Genomic DNA, 23,919 nt, shown 5'->3' with positions numbered 1-23,919 from the left:
GCCTTGTGGATCGTTTCAGAGAACATCTCTGGGACACCTGCACCCACCAACCCCACTGCCCTGTGGCTGAACACTTCAACCCCCCCCTCCCACTCCATCAAGGACATGCAGGTCCTGGGCCGCCTCCATCGTCAAACCCTGACCACCCGACACCTGGAGGAGGAACGTCTCATCTTCCACCTTGGGTCCCTACAACCACGCGGCATCAATGTGGATTTCACCAGTTTCCTCATTTCCCATTCCCCCACATTATCCCAGATCCAAGCCTCTAACTTCCACTGCCCTCCGGACCCGTCCATCATTCCCCCTCTGCCCTATTACATTCTCCCTCACCTTCATCCACCTATTGCTTTCCCAGCTCCCTCCCCCTAACCCCACTCCCCTCCCATTTATCTCTCAGCCCCCGGCCCACAAGCCTCATTCCTGATGAAGGGCTTATGCCTGAAACACGATTTTCCTGCTGCTCAGATGCTGCCTGACCTGCTTTGCTTTCCCAGCACCACGGTCTTGATGATGAGTGCATGAAACTAGTTTAAATAAGTGGCTCCATTCAATAGGAGAGGCTCAGGGGTCGCCTTGACCCTTTGGGGTAGTTGCCCAATACTAGGAGGAAAAGAGAAAGTTGTCACATTTTGCCATATCTGAATATCTGCCCGATGGTTTCTGAATGTTGGTCCAGATGAAGATTCATTCATTAATTTGGATTGATCTTTAATTTCTTTTGCAAAATGTTTTAAACAATTAAACATTATCAGAGCTAGGGTTTTGGCTTGCTTTATTTGTACAGCATTATCTGTACTGGACAGGACAGATTACAGAGCTGCTTCTGTTTGGATTGTGAGCCCAAAGACCACTTCAGTAAAATGGGCACCATAATAGACCTACAAATGGTGCACATTTAATTTACGGCCTCTGGGCATGTGCTTCTCTTCAAAGATCAGAGTGAAATCCATGGCTAATGAATACGACTATTGTACGCTAGGAAGTTCAGCTGTTAATATCACACAATAGGGAAGGATTTATTACTCTCAAAGGGAGAAGCTGCAGCAACTGATGAACCTCGCAGGATAATGCAAGGCCCTGTTGCTGAGAGCGACAGTTCATGCAATGCTGCTTTCTGACTTTGAACTCTCTCGCTCTTGTTTGAAATTTCAGACGGTGATTATTCAAGACTAAAAAGCACTGCCTTACCACTGGAGAAATTCCTGATGTCTTTAGAACTTGGGCCCAAAAGCCCTTGTTTACTTCAGTGCATCTGGTCATAAACATTGACAGTCTTCAGGGTCAGAAAGCCATGGGCTTCCTTTCTTTGAAAATACAAAGATGAGCAGTTTTATTTTTGGTTCAGCAGAGTGGGTGACAGAGAACCCAGATTATGATTGTAGAATGGTTCAGGTGAGAAGAAGACCCTTTGGCTGCTGCAGAATGTGAGTGAGTCTGTGTTTGCAGCTTGGGCCAGTTGTAAAGTCTACATTCAGTATGAAAAGAACATAAAGTGTGTGAGGATTGGCCATTTACCATGGTTATACAGAATCATGCAATCTTACAGCATTGAAGGCAGATATTTGGTCTGTTATGACTGCTAGTTCTTTGAAAGCCGTATCTATTTGTCATTCGGTGTTGCAGAACTGGAATATTGCTCATGAGAGGCATCCTACCGAAGTGTTTTGTCTCTCAGTCTCTTTTGGACAAAATTGAGAATATCAGATTTCACCCAATCACAACAATTTGCACCACAGATATTGGCTTGTTTTTTGACACTATTGTTTTAAACTGGGCAAATTATGTTCGTCCTGATGAGTGCAAAACAGAAAGCTTCATTCAGTAAGATATATTGCTGGTCAGTGTCAGACAGGCAATCCATTTATTCCCCTCAAGCCTTCAAACCCGTTCCCTCATGAAAGGCACTGTCAAATCTGCTTCCCTCTCAGCCTTTTCAGACAATGCATTCTTGACACTGGTCATAACAAAGTGGTTACTAGCTCTGTTCTTTATCAGCTATGGTAAGTTTTACTGCCACCTTCCAAGATTTCTGAAAGCAAATCTATAGATCTTTTGATCCTGTACTCCAGTTAAAATATATATTATACTCTTGACAGCTTTACTACTCAAATTGCTCTCATTGCCAGTAAACGAGTACTTTATCTCCGTGCCGAGCAATTCTGTCCATTGCTCGTTTTCCAATAAACATCCAATCCCCTTTTGAATATCTTGGTTGAATCTGTCTCTGCCACCTACTTCGGCAGTGCATTCAAGACCCTGATCACTTGCTGTGCGAAAGAGATTTTCCTCATTTTGAAACAAAAATCCTTATTACACCATAGTGTAAAAACTAATTCAATTTCCTCAACTGAACTGAGAGTCAACATTTGGCATTTTCTTATTGAACAAGTTAGAGGACGTGAATCCTGTTTGTGAAGAGGCCAATTGCAGCATAAAAGAACCAGAAATGTTGGCCTTCAGGAGGCCAAGTGGGATGAAAATTTAGAGAAAGGAATAAGTAAAGATAGGTGACCTGTGAGTTATGTTTGTATTGATCTGTTTGGTGTTTTTAAGTAGATGCCAACAGATTGGTAGTTTATTGTATATTTCCCTCCTGCTTTTTAAACAGCAGGAGTGCTTCATTGATTTGCTTATTTTGAGTTGGACCCTTGGTGTCAGTTTTGTTTCAATTTAATGCACTTAACTGTAACTGAGAGTTCTGGATTAATTCCCTTCTTCCAAGATTTAAGAACGTAATCTAGGATACCTGATTGCAGTACTAAAGGACTACTGCTCCCCTTTTGAAGTTCTGTCTTTCAGGTGAGACACTAAACTGGGGGCTCAGTCGCTATTGAAGAAGAGACGGGTTGGACCGAAGGGTCTGTTTCCATGCTGTACATCTCTATGACTCTAAGGGCAAGGGTATTGTAAAATACTTGGTTCGTGTTTGTTAATCAAGCAGACAGGTTGTCTGGCCATTTATCTGGTTGCTTGTTGGAATTTGGTATGTATGATTGCAACCATGTTTCCTGCGAGCCGAGAGGTTATAGTTTGTGAATCAAATGAAGACGTGTTGACAGGTCTTCGATGCTTACTCCTCTGAGTATAGAAGCTGGGACATCCTGCTTGAGGTTGTACACCACGTTGGTGAGGCCTCTTCTGGAGTACAGTGTACAGTTCTGGTCACCTTTCTATAGGAAGAATCTTAGTAAATTGGAAGGGGTTCAGAAGTGATTTACCAGAATGTTGCCAAGAATGGAAGGTTTCAGTTAAAAAGGAGAGGCTAGGACTTTATTCACTGGAGCATAGGAGGTTAAATCGTGGAATCCCTACAGTGTGGAAACAGGCCAATAAGTCCACACTGACCCTCCAAAGAACAACCCACCCAGACCCATTGCCTTAACCTATTACTCTACATTTACCCCTGACTAATCCACCTGACCTACACATCCCTGAACACTATGGGCAAGGTGACCTTACAGAGGTTTAAAACCATGAGGGATACAGATCGGGTGGACAGGAAGGCTCTTTTCCCTAGGGTGAGGAGGGAGTTCAAAACTATGGGTTTTTTTTTAAAGTTGAGAGGAGAGAGCTTTGAAAAGGATATGGGGGAAATCTTTTTATACAGAGACTGATCAGTGTGTGAAATGAACTGCCAGAGGAAGTGGTGGATGCAGGTACACTTAAAAACACTTGGACAGGTACTTGAATAGGAAAGGTTTGGAGGGATATGGGCTAAACACAGGCAAATGGGACTAGTTTGGTTTGGGAACATGGTCAGTGTGTATGAATTGGACTGAAGAGCCTATTTCCATGTTGTATGGTTCTAAGAAGGAGAAAGGCATTTAAGATCATTGTGGGTTTAAACAGTGTGCAGAATGAGAAGCTGGCTTAAGGGGCAGTGTGCATGGCTTAGAGTCAGAACTGTACAGTATGGAAACAGACCCTTTGGTCCAAGTTCTTCATGACTTCAAGGTGATTATTAAAGGATCCACAAATGTTATGAATAGCTTTTTTTTCAGACAATGGTCAGGATTCTAAATGCACTGCTTGGAACGATTGAGCAAGCAGATCATAGATACTTTGAATCAGCCTGTTCCTCGTCCAGAGGTAGAGGCCAATATCAATGTGCTGCAAGATGCCTTAGAAAGAGATTATATAGCAGCACCCCACAGTGAGTAGTTAACTGAAGGGAATGTGGGGAAAGGCAGCAAGGATACAACGTTTTGCATTGCTGTTTGAAGGAGCTGGCTCCATCTCACTGAGTCAAATGGCCTCATCCTGTACTACCTGATTCCACGATATGATTCTATCTCCAAAGTCACTGCCCTTAATACTTACTGAAGCGGCTGTGCAGTTTGTGAGATGCCCCAAGGCACCTTGTTGATCCAAGTTCTTTTTTTAAAATGTTGAAAATGCTGACAGCTGCCTTAATCCATACCCTATATTCCCTGTACTGCTGGCTCCAGCCTACTGTGTGCCCCACTGACAATTTTAGTCAAAGAAGTGAATTGCAACTGTTGGCCAGAGTTGAAGAGTGTGTTGCTGGAAAAGCCAGTCAGGCAGCATCTGAGGAGCAGGAGAATCGACATTTCGAGCATAAGCTTTTCATCAGGAATGAGGCTTGTGGGCCAAGGGGGCGGAGAGATAAATGGGAGGGAGAGGTGGGGCTGGGGGAAGGGAGCTGGGAAGGTAGTTGAAGGTGGGGGTGAAGGTGATAGTTTGGAGAGGGCCACTCATGGCACCTTCTCTCCCCTCCCCCCCCCCCCCCCCCCCCCCCACTCACTCCACCACCTGCACCCACACCTATCCCCTTTCCTCTGTCCAAGGCCCCAAAGGATCCTTCCACATCTGACAGAGATTTACCTGCACTTCCAAACACGTCAGCTACTGTGTCCATTGCTCTCAATGTGGTCTCCTCTATATTGGTGACACAGGGCGCCAAATTGCAGAACATTTCAGCGAACATCTCTGGGACACCCGTACCAACCAACCCCACTGCCCAATGGCCGAACTCTTCAACTCCTTCTCCCACTTCGCCAAGGACATGCAGGTCCTGGGCCTCACCCACCGCCAAACCCTAACCACCCGACCCCTGGAGGAAGGAAGAACGCTTCATCTTCAGCCTTGGGACCTTGCAACCACAAGGGATTAATGTGGATTTCCCCAGTTTCCTCATTTCCCCTCTCTTTCCCCGTCCCCCCCACCCCCACCTATCACCTTCACCCCCACCTCCATCGACCTATCGCATTCCCAGCTACCTTCACCCTCTCCCCCCCCCCCCCCCCCCCCCCCCGGCCCACAAACCTCATTCCTGATGAAGAGCTTATGCTTGAAACATCGATTCTCCTGCCCCTCGGATGCTGCCTGACCTGCTGTGCTTTTCCAGCAACACACACTCGACTCGGATCTCCAGCATCTGCAATTCTCGCTTTCTCCTAAAATAAAGGCCATCTTTCCTTATCCCTTCCTATATGTCTTGTTATCCATTTTCTTGTGGCTCTGGAATGTTTTGGGATTGGTTCCTATTGCAGGTCCTACATAGATGCAAGTTGTTAGTCACTGTGCATTTTATTACTTTCTTCAATAAAAATCAGTAAAAGGTAAGAAATTTGAAGACAAGGGAATTTTATTTTGGACAGAGAGTTTGTGAAGCTGTGGTGAAGACCATAAGACACAGGAGCAGAAATTAGGCCATTCAGCCCATTGAGTCTGCTCCACTATTCAATCATGGCTGATAAGTTTCTCAACCCCATTCTCCTGCTTTCTCTCCATAATGCTTAATCCCTTTGATGCTCTCAGTCTGAAATATACTCAATGACCTGGTCTCCACAGCCTTGTGTGGCAATGAACTCCATAGACTCACCACTGTTTGGCTGAAGATGTTTCTCCTTATCTCCGCTCTAAAAGGTCTTCTCTAAGGCTGTGCCCAATGAAAACATCTTCCCAATGTCCACTCTGTCCAGACCAGTCTGTATTCTGTATGTTTCGATTAGATATCCACTTCATCTTTCCAAACTCCATTGAGTATAGACCAGGAGTCATAGAATACCATAGAATCCCTACAGTGTTGAAACAGGCCATTTGGCCCAACAAGTCCACACTGACCCTCCGAGGGATATTCCCCCACCCCAACTCATTCCCCCACCCCAACTCATTCCCCCACCCTATTATACTACATTGCACTGAACCTACACATCCCTGAACACTATGGGCAATTTAGCATGGCCAATTCACCTGACTGACGCATCTTTGGATTGTGGGAGGAAACCGGAGCATCCAGAGGAAACCCACGCAGACACGGGGAGAATGTGCAAATAGCACGCAAACAGTCGCCCAAGGCTGGAATTGAACCTGGGTCCCTGGCACTGTGAGGCAGCAGTGCTAACCACTGAGCCACCATGCCACCCCAAATGTTCTTCATATGTTAAGCTTTTCATTCGTGGGACCATTCTTGTGAAGCTCCTCTGAACATGCTCCAGGGCCAGTACATCCTTCCTGAGATATGAGGCCCACAACTGCACACAATACTCCAAATGTCGTCTGACCAGAGCCTGATAGAGCCTCAGAAGGACACCCCTGCTTTTATGTACAAGTTGTCTCAATAAATGCCATCATTGCATTTGCCTTCCTAACTACTGACTCAACCTGGAAGTTTACCTTGAGAGAATCAAGGGCGTGGACCTCATGAGGGAGTTGTGGAGGGAATGGTCTGTGGAACGCTGATAGGGGTGGGGAGGGAAATATATCCCTAGTGATGAGGTCTGAATTTAGGTGTCGGAAATGCCTGAGGATAGTGTACTGTCTCTGCAGATTAGTGGCATGGAAGGTGCGGGCAAGGGCATTCTGTCTGTTGTGGTTGGAGGGGTGGGGTTCAAGGGCGGACCTGCGGGAAGTGGAGGAGATACGCTGGAGGGCATTGTTGACCATGTGGGAGGGGAAATTGCAGTCCTTGAAATAGGAGGCTATCTGGGATGTTCTGGAGTGGAATTGCTCCTCTTGGCAGCAGATATGACAGTGGTGAACCCTTCTGCTAATTAAACCAAACACTGAGAAAAGCTCACTTCACTGCGTAATCTGTTAAAATATGAGAGATAGAGAACTCCCAGATTCCACTATTTAAAGAAAAAAGATTAATTTATTCTTTAATTCTAAAAGTGAACATTAAACAATAACTATTTAGATTTCTAAACCTCCAATCTCTTAAATGCTTGCTATCTGCCTCCAAATCTCTCCCAATATACTGTTTCCATAAAAGTCTGTATTATAATTTATATCAACTTAATTTCAAAACCACCCAGTGGCTGTCGCTGTCAATGTCTGACTCCCTCTGGCTGACGATCTCCCTGGGCCGTCTCTGGCCATTTACTGCAAAGATGTTTCATGTGAGAAAGGTCCTTTTGACAGAGTGTTTTGCTGGCAGTTACTCTGTTGATGGTGTCGTCCCGATCCCCCCCCCCAGGAAAATGCTCAGAGACACAGTATAGTTTTACCTCCTTCATCTTTATTCCAGGCCCTGGAGGGAGAGAGAATGATCACCCATGTGTACAGGAACATGAGTTCACGGTCTTCTCTTGAACAACAGTTTCTCAATGAACTATATAGTCATTTTACAGGGAGGAGCATCCAGATAAGGCAACATACATATTAATTGGATGACCGTTACAGTCAACGAGTATCAATAGCAGAGGCCAAGCCCTTTACTGTTAGACAATGAATGTTCTGAACCTTGTTAATTGGATTCATACAATGAATACTTTTCACCTTGTTAAATTGGCGTTACATACTGAATGCTACCTCACCTTGTTAAGTGGCTTGACATAATGACTGCTTTTCCACCTTGTTAACCTATTACCTTGCCTCCAGCACCACATTATTAATTGCAAGTTCTTATCTGATATGAGTCATGCTCAACTGAACCTCTTGTTTCATAAAACTCAGAAGTTAACTCTTTCCCCACCTTCTCATACCCGATACACAGTGTCAATGGCAATTGGCCTCACTCTGGCTAACTTGCAAATTGCCTGCCTCTTTTATCCCCACAACATTGGATTGTCTCATTGGGTTGAAGTTGGCAAAAACACATTCAAATGTGATTTAGGTTTTAATATCCTGGGCATAATTTAAACAGATTGGCTAAATTTGAGTGGTCGTCAAAGCAGCAACCAAAACTGAGGTATTTGTTGCACAGCCAAATGTTGTATATTTTCAATTTTCCAGTACATTCAGAGACTGCTAGTTAGTCATATGACAGGTGCTTGTAAGCTCTCAGTGCAAAGCAGCTTTCACTCTCTCTTAAAGGTACAGTACAAGCCTTCAACTTCATAACACGGTGGAAGAATTGGAAGTAAGAGATTGCATTTTTACAGGAGTGGGGCTGGGAGGAGGTGTAGTCCAGCTGGCTGTGAGAGTTGGTGAGTTTGAAACAGATGTCTGTGTTGAGTTGGTTGCTGGAGACAGAGATTGAGAAGTCCAGGAAGGGGAGGGAGGTGTTGAAGATGGTCCAGGTGAACTTGAGATCAGGGTGGAAGGCTTTTACTGAAGTTAATGCACCATTCCTCCACCTCATGGGAGCGCAAGGAGGCACTGATATGGTCATCAATGTAGCAGAGGAAGATGGTGCTGGTGTAACTGCTGAAGATGGACTTGCAGAGGCTGGCACCAGCGCTCAGATAGTTTCTCCTATCATACCTTGGACCATGGCTCCATCATGGAACACGAGGCCATTGTGTCATCTGTGGTCACCATCCTCACTTCATCTGGTGCACTCCCCCTCACACCATGCACACATGTCATCCCGTTTCCCCTTCAGTCAAAGTAAGACGCTCAAAGACACAGAATAGTTTTACCTCCTTCATCTTCACCCCAGGCCCTGAAGGGAGAGAGGATGACCACGCATGCACAAGATACAAATTCATAGTTTTCTCTCAAACAACAATTTCTCAATGAACTATATAGTCATTTTACAGGGAGGAGCATCCAGATAAGGCAACATACATATTAATTGGGTGACCGTTACAATCAACGAGTATTAACAGTAGAGGCCAAGCCCTTTACTGTTATATAATGAATGTTCTGAACCTTGCCAACTGGATTCATACAATGGATACCTTCCCCTTGTTAGCTGACCTTACATACTGAATGTTTCCAATATTGTTAAATGGATCTACATAATGACTGCTTTTCCACCTTGTTAACCTATTACCCTTGCTTCCAGTACCCTATTAACTGTAAGTTCTTATCTAATCTGAGTCATGCTCAGCTGAGCCTCTTGTTTCACAAAACTCAGAACTTAACTCTTTCCCTGCCTGCTTACACCCTATACACATGAGCACACACACATCTCCTCACTGATACCCTAGATACATGAGCGTGCACACCTCTCCCCACTGATACCCTATATACATGACCCCACACACATCTCCACACTGAAACCCTATATACATGACCCCACACATATCTCCCCACTGATACCCTATATACATGAGCACAAACATCTCCCCACTGATACCCTATATACATGAACACGCACATATCTCCCCACTGATACCCTATATGCATGAACACGCACATATCTCCCCACTAATACCCTATATACATGAGCACACACATCTCCCCCCTGATACCCTATTCACATAAGCACACACATCTCCCCCCGATACCCTATATACATGAGCATGCACACATCTCCCCACCGATACCCTATATACGTGAGCACACACATCTCCCCACTGATACCCTATATCCATGAACACGCACATATCTCTCCACTGATACCCTATATACATGAGCACACACATCTCCCCACTGATACCCTATATACATGAGCACACACATCTCCCCACTGATACCCTATATACATGAGCACACACATCTCCCCACTGATACCCTATATGCATGAGCACACACATCTCCCCACTGATACCCTATATACATGAGCACACACATCTCCCCACTGATACCCTATATGCATGAGCACACACATCTCCCCACTGATACCCTATATGCATGAGCACACACATATCTCCCCACTGATACCCTATATGCATGAGCACACACATCTCCCCACTGATACCCTATATGCATGAGCACAGACACACACCTCACCACTGATACCTTATATACATGAGCACACACATCTCCCCACTGATACCCTATATACATGAGCACACACATCTCCCCACTGATACCCTATATGCATGAGCACAGACACACACCTCACCACTGATACCTTATATACATGAGCACACACATCTCCCCACTGATACCCTATATTCATGAGCACACACATCTCCCCACTGATACCCTATATACATGAGCACACACATCTCCCCACTGATACCCTATATACATGAGCACACACATCTCCCCACTGATACCCTATATACATGAGCACACACATCTCCCCACTGATACCCTATATACATGAGCACACACATCTCCCCACTGATACCCTATATACATGAGCACACACATCTCCCCACTGATACCCTATATCCATGAACACGCACATATCTCTCCACTGATACCCTATATACATGAGCACACACATCTCCCCACTGATACCCTATATTCATGAGCGCACACATATCTCCTCACTGATACCCTATATGCATGAGAACACACACACATCTCCCCACTGATACCCTATATACATGAACACGCACATATCTCCCCACTGATACCCTATATACATGAGCCTGCACACACACATCTCCTCACTGCTACCCTATATACATGAGAACACACATATCACCCAACTGATACCCTATATATATGAGCGCGCACACACCTCCCCACTGATACCCTATACACATGAGCATGCACACATCTCCCCACTGATACCCTATATACATGAGCAAGCACACATACATCTTCCCACTGATACCCTATATATATGAGCGCACACATACCTCCCCACTGATACCTTATATACATTAACACACACACATCTCCCCATTGATACCCTATATGCATGAGCACAGGCACATATCTCCCCACTGATACCCTATATGCATGAGCACGTACACATCTCCCCATTGATACCCTATACACATGAGCACACACACATCTCCCCACTGATACCCTATACACATGAGCACACATACATCTCCTCACTGATACTGAGTGGCTGCTATATTACGATGTCTCCTATGACATAGGAGTCAGTAATTTCAAAAAAAGTCACTCTTTTAAGACCGAGATGAGGCAAAAATAGTTCTGCTGGAAACAGATTCTCTAAACATTTTTTAAAGTAACGGTTGAAGTAAGGGGATTAAAGATTATAGGGGAAGGACAGAATGTGGGTTTAAGGTTACAGTCAGATCTGCCGTGCTAATTTTGAAGTGGGCTCTCCAGGCTGATAGTGCCCCAACTCTGCACAGCCCCCTTCAGTACGAGCATGGCTTTCTCAAACCGGCCTCCTTTTCAAATTATGTCTGAACATAAACACACAGCTTTCACATCGACATGCTAATTGTATTCCAGGTAGCATAGATGGAAGGAATGGCTTCCCCATTTGGAATAATCCTGAAATCAGTGTTGCTCACACTCAGTGGAAAAAATGATGAGGTGATAGATGTAATGGAAATCCGCAGAGAATGCCCTTTCTTAAAGCAAACACCTCTGTATTCCGGGTTAGTTCCATGCTTATGTATTCACTGGGCTATTTATAAATCTAATCATAAGATTCTATGTAGCTAATTGTAATAAGGCTTGGACGTACTTTAATCTCAGGCTAACTAACAGTGGCTGCTCAAACTATGATTTATTTAACCTTGATCAGTTTAACATTTAGACTTTGCAAAGCAATAAATGATCCAGATTAGAATAATATCTGACTGGATACTTGAGGTAATTGTCAATAGTTAAATAGTAATCACATTTCGACAGCAACAATCTGCCTTGCTTACAGCAACTCCCTTTCCATCCTTTTTTCTCTTATCTATGCTTTCTGTTATTGATATAAGTTTGTGGTGTGGCGACTTAAATGCTTTTCACATTTAAAAAAAAATGCGTAGGTGGCAATAGATGACCCTCCCGTACCCCCATACCCCCCTTCTCCACCCACGTCCCTTCTCTGTCCCCCCTCCTGACTCTCTCTCTCTCTCACTCACTCTCTCACTCTCTTTCCCCCCCACCCCCACTCCTTTCCATCCTCCTTCCCTAAAACACTTCACAGAGGTTATGAAGTGAAAATGTCACCAAACTGCGTAAGGTCACGTTAGATAGCAATGACCCGAAGATTGGTGATCGTGTCAGATTATGAGGAACAGAAATGTGAAGGCAGAGAGATATAGAGGTTTGAGCAGGGAATTCCAGAGTTTGGGGGCCCAAACTGCTGGAGGCACACATAGCTACACATGGTGGGACAGTTCAAATCGGGCCTGTGCAAGAAGCTGCAAGTGTGCAAATGTCTCGGTGTTTTGGGGTTGTCAGAGATAATACAGGTGGGTAGACCATGGTGAGACTTGCAAACCAGGGAAAGGGTGTGCTGTCAGTGTATTGAGTACAATTGAGATTGGAGTACAGGGCTGATCGGTCAACAGGATTTGGTGTAAAGACACGAAGAGCTGAAATTTGCATGACCTCCAGTTTACTGAAGATAAAACATGCCCTCCGTCAACCCCTTCCTTGTCTTCTCCTTTCCTCCCTTGTGATCCCCTTCCTTCCTCCCTCCCCTTTTCTCACCTTGACACATTTCCATTGCTGCATTGCTCCCACCCCCTTCTTTACCTTTGTTGCAATCCTCCCCCTTGACCAATCCCACATCCTCCCTGTCACTGTTACACACTCCTGCGTTGTCGTTGCCATCTCGATTTGAACAATGTGGATTGCCATTGTGATCAGTGACTTCTGTTTGTAGTGAGAATAATCCGTCATCATCAAGCTGAACTAGCTACTCTTGCAAGAATTCCACAAGCACTGTTAATGCGTGAAGAGGCGTTGAAAAGAAACCTGTTGATCTGTTTTCGTTCTATTTTTCTGTTGGGCGATTGCCTGCCTCTTAGTTTGTTTCCAACAGCTGGATAGTGGCAGCCTGTACTCATCCGTCTAAACAATCAAGAGTTTGAGTAATAGGAAAGGATGACTCCAAATCCCAAGGTGGCCATTATCTTGAAGCTGTTTTCAAATGACTTGATTGCTCAGTTAACTCTGTTGCTCAGGCCTTGGACACATTCCAGTCAGTTTGTTTCTCCAGTATTCAGTTGTTCAGAATTCTATTTTGATTTGAAATGTTATGAGGCAAGAAAGATCCCATCGACTGCAGTGAGATCCATGATTCATTTAATTGTCCAAAGATGTGCAGGTTAGGTGGATTGGCCATGGGAAATGCAGGGTTATAGGGCTAGGGTGGGTCGAGATGAGATACTCTTCCTAGGATCAAAGTGGACATGATGGGCCGAATGGTCTGCTTCCGTTCTGTAGGGATTCTATGATTGGTACCACCTCACTTGATTATACGTCCCCTAACAAATCTGCCACGAAAGGGTATCCTATAGTAGCAAATAACGGCACTGTATTAGTTGGTTTGAAATCGCAACAGGATATATTCTCAGTCCTTAATATTGTGATTGGGTTTCGGCCGTACCTGTGCACCTGATACCACAATAAGTTGGCGTTTGTGTGCGAAAGAAAAACTGAACATGAAAGATTTCTACAATGTACTTTAAGAATTTCAGCTGCTCACTCTTTATTCTTTTCACACTAATGAGACTGTGTTAGTCTATACATGAATAAATAACTTGTCCAATTGTCACTTTTCAGATTTTTTTTCCACTACTTTGGCTCATGTTATACATCCAACAGCTCCTTCGCCCCTCAATTCTCATTAAGTAAATTGTATCTTTCACCCCTGAGCTTTCATCCATCACTGCTTTCCAGGGCTAGAAGCAGTAACTTGGATCAAAGCTGACACCTTTCTGTCTTTCCCAAATCGTTCTGAATTCACTGTAGTTAGGAACTTGTGTGATGATGCAGTGGCTTTAAGATATTGGGGACACGTGACGAGAAGTCTATAAGAAGATAAACAACTTGCGACACCTTGGGTGTTTATTTTTAAGAAGGTTAGAATAGTAGAAGCAGGCTGAATGGGTGTGGTCAAACTTCCACCTACAGAACTATATTGGGACAATTAGTAATAGATTCTGTATCTATAATTCTGATAAGTTTTCAAATAGAGTTGTCATTCTAAGTTCTTTTTAAGTTGTACTTTCACTGTAGTGTTTGAATAATTTGTGTTTTTGCTTAATGTCAACTAGTTGGACCAATCAAATTGCATCTGGAACACAATACCTCACATTTGCCTTTAAATTAAGAGAAGTTGGGCTCTAGGCTGCCTTCATAATACATTTGTTTCAGCTACTTTTTTGTTATTGCTTCTGTATTATTTTCCACATGTGCTTGAAAGCTGACATCATCTAGCTTTCATTTCTCTTCTTTCCAGTTTTACAAAGAATTTAGAGTAACCTCACGATGTTTGGATGAACAATTTCATGACATTCTCCATGAGAGCTTTCTTCCCTCTTTTTTTCATCCTTTTTCTCCTTTCTCCCTCAGTCGTTCTCCAGCCTCTCCTTCAGTGTTTTTCATAGTTATTCATGGGATGTGGACCTCAGAGAATGGGCCCATCCCAAATTCCCCAGAAAGGAAGTTGAGAGTCAACCATAAGGCTGTGGATCTGGAGTCACGTGTAGGCCAGACTGGGTAAGGATGATAGATTTCCCTCCCTAAAGAACACAAATGGACCAGATGAGTTTATTTTATGGCAAACGACAATGGTTACACATTATGACATGAAGACAGACAACCTTTCTCTCTCTCTAATTGCAATGCAGTAAAACTGCACCATCGAAGAGCCCTAAATAATCACTCCAATGGTTCCTAACCAGACTTTTGGATAACCAATCCCAGACTCTGTAGATAATTAATTTCCAGACACCAGTTTTGTAACTTAACAAAGACCTACAAAGACTTAACAATTTATTAAGTACAATCGAGCATTGGCAGGGAGAAAGTTAAACAGCGCAATAAACCTGATTAGCAGCTATCCTTGAAACCGGAAACATTCGTTTTCAGCATTGTTCACACAAAACACCGACAGACAAGCACCAGTTTTATTTATTTATTCATTTCGTGGGATGTGGGCGGTGTTGGCTGGGCCCAGCATTTCATACCCATCCCTAGTTGCCCCTTGAGAAGGTGGGGGTGAGCTGCCTTCTTGAACCGCTGCAGTTTACCTGTTGTGGGTTCACCCACAATGCCTTTAGAGAAGGAATTCCAGGATTTTGACCCAGCGACAGTGAAGGAACAGTGATATATTTCCAAATCAGGATGGGGAGGGGCTTGGGAAGGGTATTTGTTGCCCTTGACCTTCTAGATGGAAGTGGTTGTGGGTTTGGAAGGTGCTGTCTGAGGATTTTTGATAAATCTTTACAGTACATCTTGTAGATAGTGCACATTGCTGCTACTGAGCGTCGGAGGTGGAGGGAGTGGAAGTTCATGGATGTGGTGCCAATCAAGCGGCTGCTTTGTGCTGGATGATGTCAAGCTTCTCGAGTGTTATTGGGGCTGCCCCCATCCAGGCGAGTGGGGACCATTCCATCCCACTCCTGGCCTGTGCCTTGGAGATGGTGGACAGGCTTGAGCAATCTGGAGGCCAGTTACTGCCGCTCTGACCTGCTCTTGTAGCCACTGTGTGTTTGTGGTAATTCTTGTTGAGTTTCTGATCAATGAGAACTCCTAGAATGTTGATAGTGGGTGATTCAGTGATGGTAACACCATTGAATGTCAAGGAGAGGTGGTTAGATTGTCTATTGTTACTGATGGTCAAAGCCTTGTATTGGTGTGGTGTGAATGTTACTCGTCACTTGTCAGCCCAAGCCTGGATATTGTCCAGATCTTGTTGCGTTTGGACACGGACTGCTTCAGGATCTGAGGGTTCGCGAATGGAGCTGAACATTCTCACTTTGGACCTTATGGTGGAGGGAAGGTCATTGATGAAGCAGCTGGAGATGGTTGGGCCAAGGTCACTACTCTGAGGGATTCCTGCAGAGATGTCCTGGAGCTGAGATGACTGACCTCCAACAACCACCACCATCTTCCTACGTGTCAGACATGACTCTGTCCAGCAGAGAGTTTGCCCCCTGATACCCATCGATTCCAGTTTGGCCAGAGCTCCTTAATACCACACTCGGTTAAATGCAGCCTTGATGTTAAGGGCTTGTCCCTCTTCCCTCCCCTCAGGAATTCAGCTCTTTTGTCCATGTTTGAACCCAAGGCTGTGATGAGGTCAGGAGCTGTGTGACCCTGGGGGAGCCCAAACTGTGTGTCACTGAGCAGGTTATTGCTGAGCAGGTGCTGCTTGATAGTGCTGTTGATGTCCCCTTCTGTCACTTTCCTGATGATGGAGAGTAGACTGATGGGGCGGTAATTAGCCAGTTTGGATTTGTCCTGCTTTTGCTGTCCAGGACATTTCTGGACAATTCTCCACATTGTCGGGTAGATGCCAGTCTTGTACCTGTACTGGAACAGTTTGGCCAGGGGAGCGGCAAGTTCTGGAGCACACATCTTCAGTCCTATTGCCGGAATGTTGTCAGACCCTGGAGCCTTTGAGGTATTCCGTGTCTCCAACCCTGTTTCTTGGTATCACGTGGAGTGAATCGAATTGGCTGGAGACTGTTGGGGACCACTGGAGGATCATCCACTCAGTACTCCTGGCTGAAGATTGCTGTGAAAGCTTCAGCCTTATCTTTGACCTTGATGTGCTGGGATCTTCCATCATTGAGGATGGGGATATGTGTGGAGCTGCCTCCTCCCAGTGAATTGTTTAATCATCCACCACCATTCCCGACTGGACATGAGAGGATTGCAAAGCTTCGATCTGATCTGTTGGTTGTGGGATCGCTTAGCTCTGTCTATCACATGCTGCTTATTCTGTTTGATGTACAAGTAGCTGAAAATATGTTGCTGGAAAAGCGCAGCAGGTCAGGCAGCAACCAGGGAACAGGAGAATCGACATTTCGGGCATAAGCCCTTCTTCAGGAATTGATGTACAAGTTAGTCCTGTTCAGTAGCTTCACTGGGTCGACACCTCATCTTCAGGGTGCTGCTCCTGGCATACCCTCCTGCACTCCCCATTGAACCAGGGTTGATCCCCTGGCGTGATGGGAATGGTTGAGTGGGGGATATGCCGTGCCACGAGGTTACAGATTGTGCTGGAGTACAGCTCTGCTGTTGTTGGTGGCCCACAGCGCCTCATGGCCGCCCAGTCTTGAGTTGCTCGATCTGTGTGAAGTCTGTCCCATTTAACGTGGTGATAGTGTCACACAACATGATGGAGGTTATTCTCAATGTGAAGGCAGGACTTTGTCTCCACACGGATAGTGTTATGGTCACTCTTACTGAGACTGTCATGGACAGATGTATCTGCAGCTGGCAGATTGGTAAGGGTGAGGTCAGGGATGTTTTTCCCTCTTGTTGGTTCCCTCCCCACCTGCTGCAGACCCAGTCTAGCAGCGATGTCCTTTAGGACCTGACCAGCTCGGTCAGTAGTCCTGCTGCTGACCCACTCTTGGTGGTGAACATTGAAATCCCCCACCCAGGGTACATAATGTGCCCTTACCATCCGCACTGCTTCCTCCAAATGTTGTTCAACATGGAGCAGTACTGATTCATTAGCTGGGGGAGGACAGTGTGTGGTAATCAGCAGGAGGTTTCCTTATCCATGTTTAACCGGTAGCTGTGAGACTCCCTGGGGTCAGGAGTCCATGTTGAGAACTCCCAGAGCAACCCCATCCCAACTGTATCCCATTGTGCCACTCCCTCTGTTGGGTCTGTCCTGACGGTGGGACAGGACCTATCCAGGGATGGTGGTGGTGGAGTCTGGGATGTTATCTGGAAGGTAGGGTTCCGTGACTATGACTGTGTCAGGCTGTTGCGTGACTAGTCTGTGAGACAGCTCTCCCAGTGTTGGCACTAACCCTAGACGGTAGTGAGGAGGACTTTGCAGGGTCAACAGGGCTGTTTCTGCCAATGTCTTTTCTAGTGCCTGGGTCGATGTCCGGTGATCCATCCGGTTTCATTTCAATGAGACTTTGGGTACAACTGAATGGGTCACTTGGCCATTTCAGAGGGCAACTGAGAGTCAGCCACATTGCTGTGGGTCTGGAGTTACATGTAGGCCTGACCAGGTGAGGGTGGCAGATTTCCTTCCCTGAAGGACAATAGTGAACTCAGTGGGTTTTTCCAACAATCGGCAATAGTATCACGATTATCAGTAGATTTTTAATTCCAGATGTTTTGTAATGAATTCCGATTCCACCATCAGCCGTTGCAGGACTCTAACCTTGGTCTCCAGGACATTATTCTGGGTCTCTGGGTTAAGGGATAAATGAAAGAAAATAACAAACCAAGCCGGGTTACCTCATGATATGTTGTTGCAGGCATAACTGTGAACTCCTTGGCTGTTTTTCCTGCAACTTTGCTCGGGGCCATCTTCTCAGTTCACCCAGCAAAGGCAGGAACACGTCTCACTCAGCTTTCCTCTGTTTGAGTTTCTGCAAGCTGGTGTCTCAGATTAGGTAGGGAGCTTTCAAATGTTCATGCTACATCTGTAGCATGCGAGAACTGCTTCAGAGGAAAGAAATAATCTTTTAAAATAAGTAACTTTGATTCTGAGTCTGCCCTGATATGGTAACAAAGATAGGGTAGGATGTAGACGTGCTGGTGGTGGTGGGCAGAGTGGTTAGGGATAACATTATGGCTGTACTTGGGGAGGATATTCCTATAATTTGGGTGCAACTGAGAAATAAGAAAGGGATGATCACCTTATTGGGATTCTACAGTATTCTCCCCAGTTGAGGAACAAATTTGTAAGGAGATCTCAGCTATCTGTAAGAATAATAGGGTAGTTATGGTAGGGGATTTTAACTTTCCAAACATCGACTGGGACTGCCATAGTGTTAAGGGTTTAGATGGAGGGTAATTTGTTAAGTGCGTACAAGACAATTTTCTGATTCAGTGTGTGGATGTACCTACTAGAGAAGGTGCAAAACTTGACCTACTCTTGGGAAATAAGGCAGGGCAGGTGACTGAGGTGTCAGTGGGGGAGCACTTTGGGGCCAGTGACCATAATTCTATTCATCTTAAAAATCATGATGTAAAGGATAGACCAGATCTAAAAGTTGAAGTTCTAAATTGGAGGAAGGCCAGCTTTGACAGTATTAGGCAAGAAATTTCAAAAGTTTATTGGGGGAGGATGTTCACAGGTAAAGGGACGGTTAGAAAACAGGAAGCCTTCAAAAATGGCCTAATGTGAGTCCAGAGACAGTATGTTCCTGTTAGGGTGAAAGGGAATGCTGGAAGGTATAGGGAATGCTGGATGACAAGAGAAATTGAGGGTTTGGTTAAGAAGAAGAAGGAACCATATGTCAGGTATAGACAGGATAGATCGAGTGAATCCTTAGACTGGTATAATGGCAGTAGGAGTGTATTTAAGAGGGACTTAGGGCAAAAAGAGGACATAGCTTTGGCAAAAAGGGTTAAGGAGAATCCAAAGGGATCCTACAAATACATTATGGACAAAAGGGTAACTAGGGAGAGAGTAGGGCCCCTTAAAGATCAGCAAGGCAGCCTATGCATAGAACAATCTGCAAACTCGTACCCAGGCATCTTGCCCACTCAGTCCCATGAGGGGATGAACCCTGGTTCAATGGAGAGTGCAGGAAGGCTACCAGATGCAGCATCAGGCACACCGTGGTGACGGAATGTACCCTTCAGACAGGCAGTTGGTAAACAGCTTTGAGATATACCTGGGTGTTTTTCTTTAGCTTTGACAAAAGAAGCCTGAGTGGGTAGAGTCAGGGCTCTCACAGAACCAGGAAGGTATCTCGTTTTGCTTTCAGTTAACGAGAGTTAATTCCAGTCTGCTAACTGACTGTGGAACTAACAGCTGGAGTGAGAAGATAGCACATGAATATAAAACTACTTTGCCAAATTTCTTCGCCTTGTGTTTAGGGATGCTGCCTATTGTTGATGGTTAATAGTTAAATCATCTCTTGATAAGTATTTCAGTCGAGCTGAAGTTATGTCAGTTCTTTGTGTTTTAACTGTGTTGTAAGAATAAAATGTGTGTTTGATTAAAGCCTGGTGGTGGCCCAATCAAATCCCATCTGAAACACAGCGCCTTACATTTGCCTGTAAGTAAATATTAGAAAGGTAAGGTCCAGGCTATCCGCTGACTATACTTAGTGAGAAAAAAAAGATTTTGTGAAATCGGTGTTTCAGGTCAGGAAGTGTGATGGAGGCAGGTTCAATCGCGTTATGCAAAAGGAGATGAGCTGATGATTTGAATAGAAACAAGTGTGCAGGTTCCAGGAGAAGGCTGAGAGGATGACCCTGAAACTGACCTTCAGCTATGCTGCTCATTCAGGGAGTGACTGCAGACATGATGATGGACTGCATGGCTACTTCCTGCACACTTGTGTGACCTGTTTGTGGCAATTGCCACCAGAGAAGGTTGGATCCTTTTCTTTTGGACGACTTTTTGCTGGTTTATATTAATTTATATATCTATTTGTATTACAGTATTTACTTTCTCTTTCTGCCATTCTCTGAAGAGTATTTTGTGGCTCAGTGGTTAGCACTGCTGCCTCATATCCCCTGGGACCTGGGTTCGATTCCAGCCTCGGGTGACTGTCTGTGCGGAGATTGCACATTCTCTCCATGTCTGCATGAGTTTCCTCCAAGTGCTCTGGTTTCCTCCCACAGTCCTAAGATGTGTAAGTTACGTGGATTAGCCATGGGCCAATGCAGGGTTTCAGGGATAAGGTAGGGAGGGAGGGACCGAATAGGATGCTGTTCAGAGTCGGAAGTCACTTGACATCATGGTTACAGTCCAACAGGTTTCTTTGAAACCTCACAAACCTTCGGAGCACTGCCCCTTAGTCAGTCAAAGGGACTGTGTTCCAAAAGCTTGTGTGAATTCAAGTAGAACCGTTGGCCTATAACTGGGTGTCATGTGACTTCTGACATGGTTCACCCCGTCCATCATGCTCTTCAGAGGGTTTTGAAAATTCTGGCAAACCAGAAGGGTGCTTGTGAATGTCATTACTGATCCTTGTACTGTCCCACCGGAGTCTCTGCCTGACCGTCCCCCTTGCTGCCTCAGAACTTGTGACCTCAAATTATCATCTCATAATTCCGGTGGAGGTCATGATCCCTGATTTGGGACCCCCTGTTTTAACTTACTGATGAAAGCTGCATTGCAACGTGTACCTATCCAATCCTGTCTGAGTTCTCATTCAGCATTGAGCCATGTTCCTGTGATCAGGCTGCAGTGCAGTGTGAAGTATTGATTTTGATACCAAATAATTGCTTTGGTTTCCCTGCAGAGCGACCCTGGAAATGTCCCTATTTTCGAGCAACTGCGATTGGACCAGAACTCGGATTTCTCCGATACCTCATTCCAACAGAAATTGGATGAAGCCAAAGAGCAGATAAAACGTGAAATCAGAAAAGAGCTGAAGATAAAAGAAGGTGCAGAAAACCTGCGTAAAGCCACCACTGACAAAAAGAACTTGTCCAATGTGGAACATGTCCTGAAAAACTCCAATCGAAAACTGGAGATTTTACATGAACAGCTGCAAGACCTAAATGCTCACATTGTAGTGAAGGATCCTGAGGAACTGCAAGGTAATTTCTGGAATATGTATTTCAATTAAATATGCACGCAGCATAATTTGTCGTTCCCCTTCGAGATTTGATATTCTTATAATTCACCCCTGATAAGAGTAAAGCAAGTGGTTAGAACAGCATATCTCTTCACACAGAAATAACTGCATACAATAGGAATACATCAGAAATAGTCTGTGTCTAAGGAATGGAAATGTCAATATGTTTGCAGTATTCTTGGGTCATTTTACTCTGTGTGCTTCTATCCAACCCCACTGATGTGAATTGGAATTGCTTGAGTACAAAGATGATATCAAATGAATAACTGAGTTCCCCATTAGTGAAAAGCTTCTGGAAAATAGGGCGTGCAACTTTAATTTTATCTTTGTGATGGAGAGGGTACTTGGACTGACAAAACACTTGGAAAAGGCAAGGTGTGACTCAGGAATGTACAAGCCAGACAGCTTCACGTTCATGGTGGAAAAGCTTTGAGACAAAATCTGGGAAATTGCCACTTGATAAGAAGAGGTTAATAAATGACAGCTGACATGGGTTTTATGTGGACAAATTGTGTTTGACTTGATTTGAATTCCATACTGAAGTAATGGGGAGAATAAAGAGTGCCAAATTGAAGGTGTGCATGTGGACTTTCAAAAGTAATTTGATAAAATACAGTATAATAACCTTGTTAGCAGAATTGAAAGTCACCGGATTGAAGGTACTATGGTAGAGTGGATTCAAAATTGACCAAGGAAGGTGAGGTTTGTCAAATAAGAGAGATATACCTACAAATCTTTTTTTTTTAGATTACTTAGTGTGGAAACAGGCCCTTTGGCCCAACAAGTCCACACTGACCCTCCGAAGCGCAACCCACCCAGACCCATTCCCCCGACATTTACCCCTTCATCTAACACTACGGGCAATTTAGCATGGCCAATTCACCTGACCTGCGCACTTTTGGACTGTGGGAGGAAACCGGAGCAGCCGGAGGAAACCCGCACAGACACGGGGAGAATGTGCAAACTCCACACAGACAGTCGCCCGAGGCTGGAATTGAACCCGGGACTCGGGCGCTGTGAGGCAGCAGTGTTAACCACTGTGCCACCGTGCCGCCCATGGATTAAAGAACAGAAGAAGTTAATTTGACTCCTCCAACCTGCTGTGCCATTCAGTAAAATCATGGCTAATCTAATTACTTCACATTGTGGTGCCTATGCTCTTTCAGCCCCCCCCCCCCCCCCCCGCCCCATCCCCTTGCCTACGCCTTGCTTTAAAATGATTCAGACTATACTCCTGCTGGCTTTTGAGAACCAAAGAGTCTGTTTCCATGCTGTCTCACTTTGACTCTGAGAAACAAATTCTCCCCATCTCTGCCTTATATAGGTGAACCCTTAGTTTTAAACAGTGACCTGTAGTCTAAATTCTCCCACAAGTGACATTATAGAGGTTTATAAAATTGTGAGGGGCATAGATAGGGTAAACAGACAAGGTCTTTTCCCTGGATGGAGGGAGTCCAGAAGGCATAGGTTTAGGGTGAGAGGGGGAAAGATTTAAAAGGGACCTACGAGGTAACTTTCTCATGCAGAGGTTGGTACGTGTATGGAATGAGCTGCCAGAGGAAATGATGGAGGCTGGTACAATTACAACATTTAAAAGGCATCTGGATGGGTACATGAAGGGTTTTAGAGGGATATGGGCCAGGTGCTAGCAAATGGGACTAGATTAGTTTAGCATATCTAAGGGTGGCATGGATGAGTTGGACTGAAGAGTTGTTTCCATGCTGTACATCCCTATGACTTTACGACTCTCAGTTAAAACATCCCTTATAGACCCTGCCAAGACCCCCTGAAGCTGTTATGTTTATATCAAGTTGCCTCTTATTCATCGAAGCTCTAGCCTATATAAGATTGGCCTGTCAAACCTTTCCTCATAATACAGCCTTTCCATTCCAGGGTTTAGCCTCACAAACCTTCACTGAACCTCTTCCAATCCTTTTTTATCCTCCCCTTTATGAGGTAACTTGTACTGTGCACAGTACTACCAGTGTCCTGTATAACTGAAGTATAACTTCCTTACTTTTCTAACTAGTTTCCCTTGTAATAGACGCAAAACTTTCTATTGGCTTTCCTAATTACTTCCTGTACCTACAGATTAATGTTTTGTTAACCGTGTAGCAGGACACCAAGATCCCTCTCCATCTCAGCTCTCTGCAATCTCTCACCATTTAGACAGTCCACATCCTCTTCATTCTTACAGCCAAAATGG

General features: G+C 44.8%; 1 protein-coding gene across 1 annotated transcript in view; it reads left to right on the top strand.

Annotated features, from left to right (window-relative positions):
- The window catches only part of LOC148136420 (serine/threonine-protein kinase N2-like), an 85,374-nt gene that overhangs the window by 41,813 nt on the left and 19,642 nt on the right, over positions 1 to 23,919 (top strand). The window contains exon 2 of the mRNA XM_087983258.1: positions 21,375 to 21,675. Within this exon, the coding sequence (XP_087839384.1) occupies positions 21,375 to 21,675 (301 nt within the window). The remainder of the gene's footprint in view (positions 1 to 21,374; positions 21,676 to 23,919) is intronic.

This window comes from Chiloscyllium plagiosum, unplaced genomic scaffold, assembly GCF_037043375.1.
Source record: "Chiloscyllium plagiosum isolate Xiang-an unplaced genomic scaffold, Cpla_swu_hap1 HiC_scaffold_45, whole genome shotgun sequence".
Lineage (NCBI taxonomy): Eukaryota > Metazoa > Chordata > Chondrichthyes > Orectolobiformes > Hemiscylliidae > Chiloscyllium > Chiloscyllium plagiosum.
Note: the sequence above shows the minus strand (reverse complement) of the source record. Positions and strands in the feature narration are given on the sequence as shown.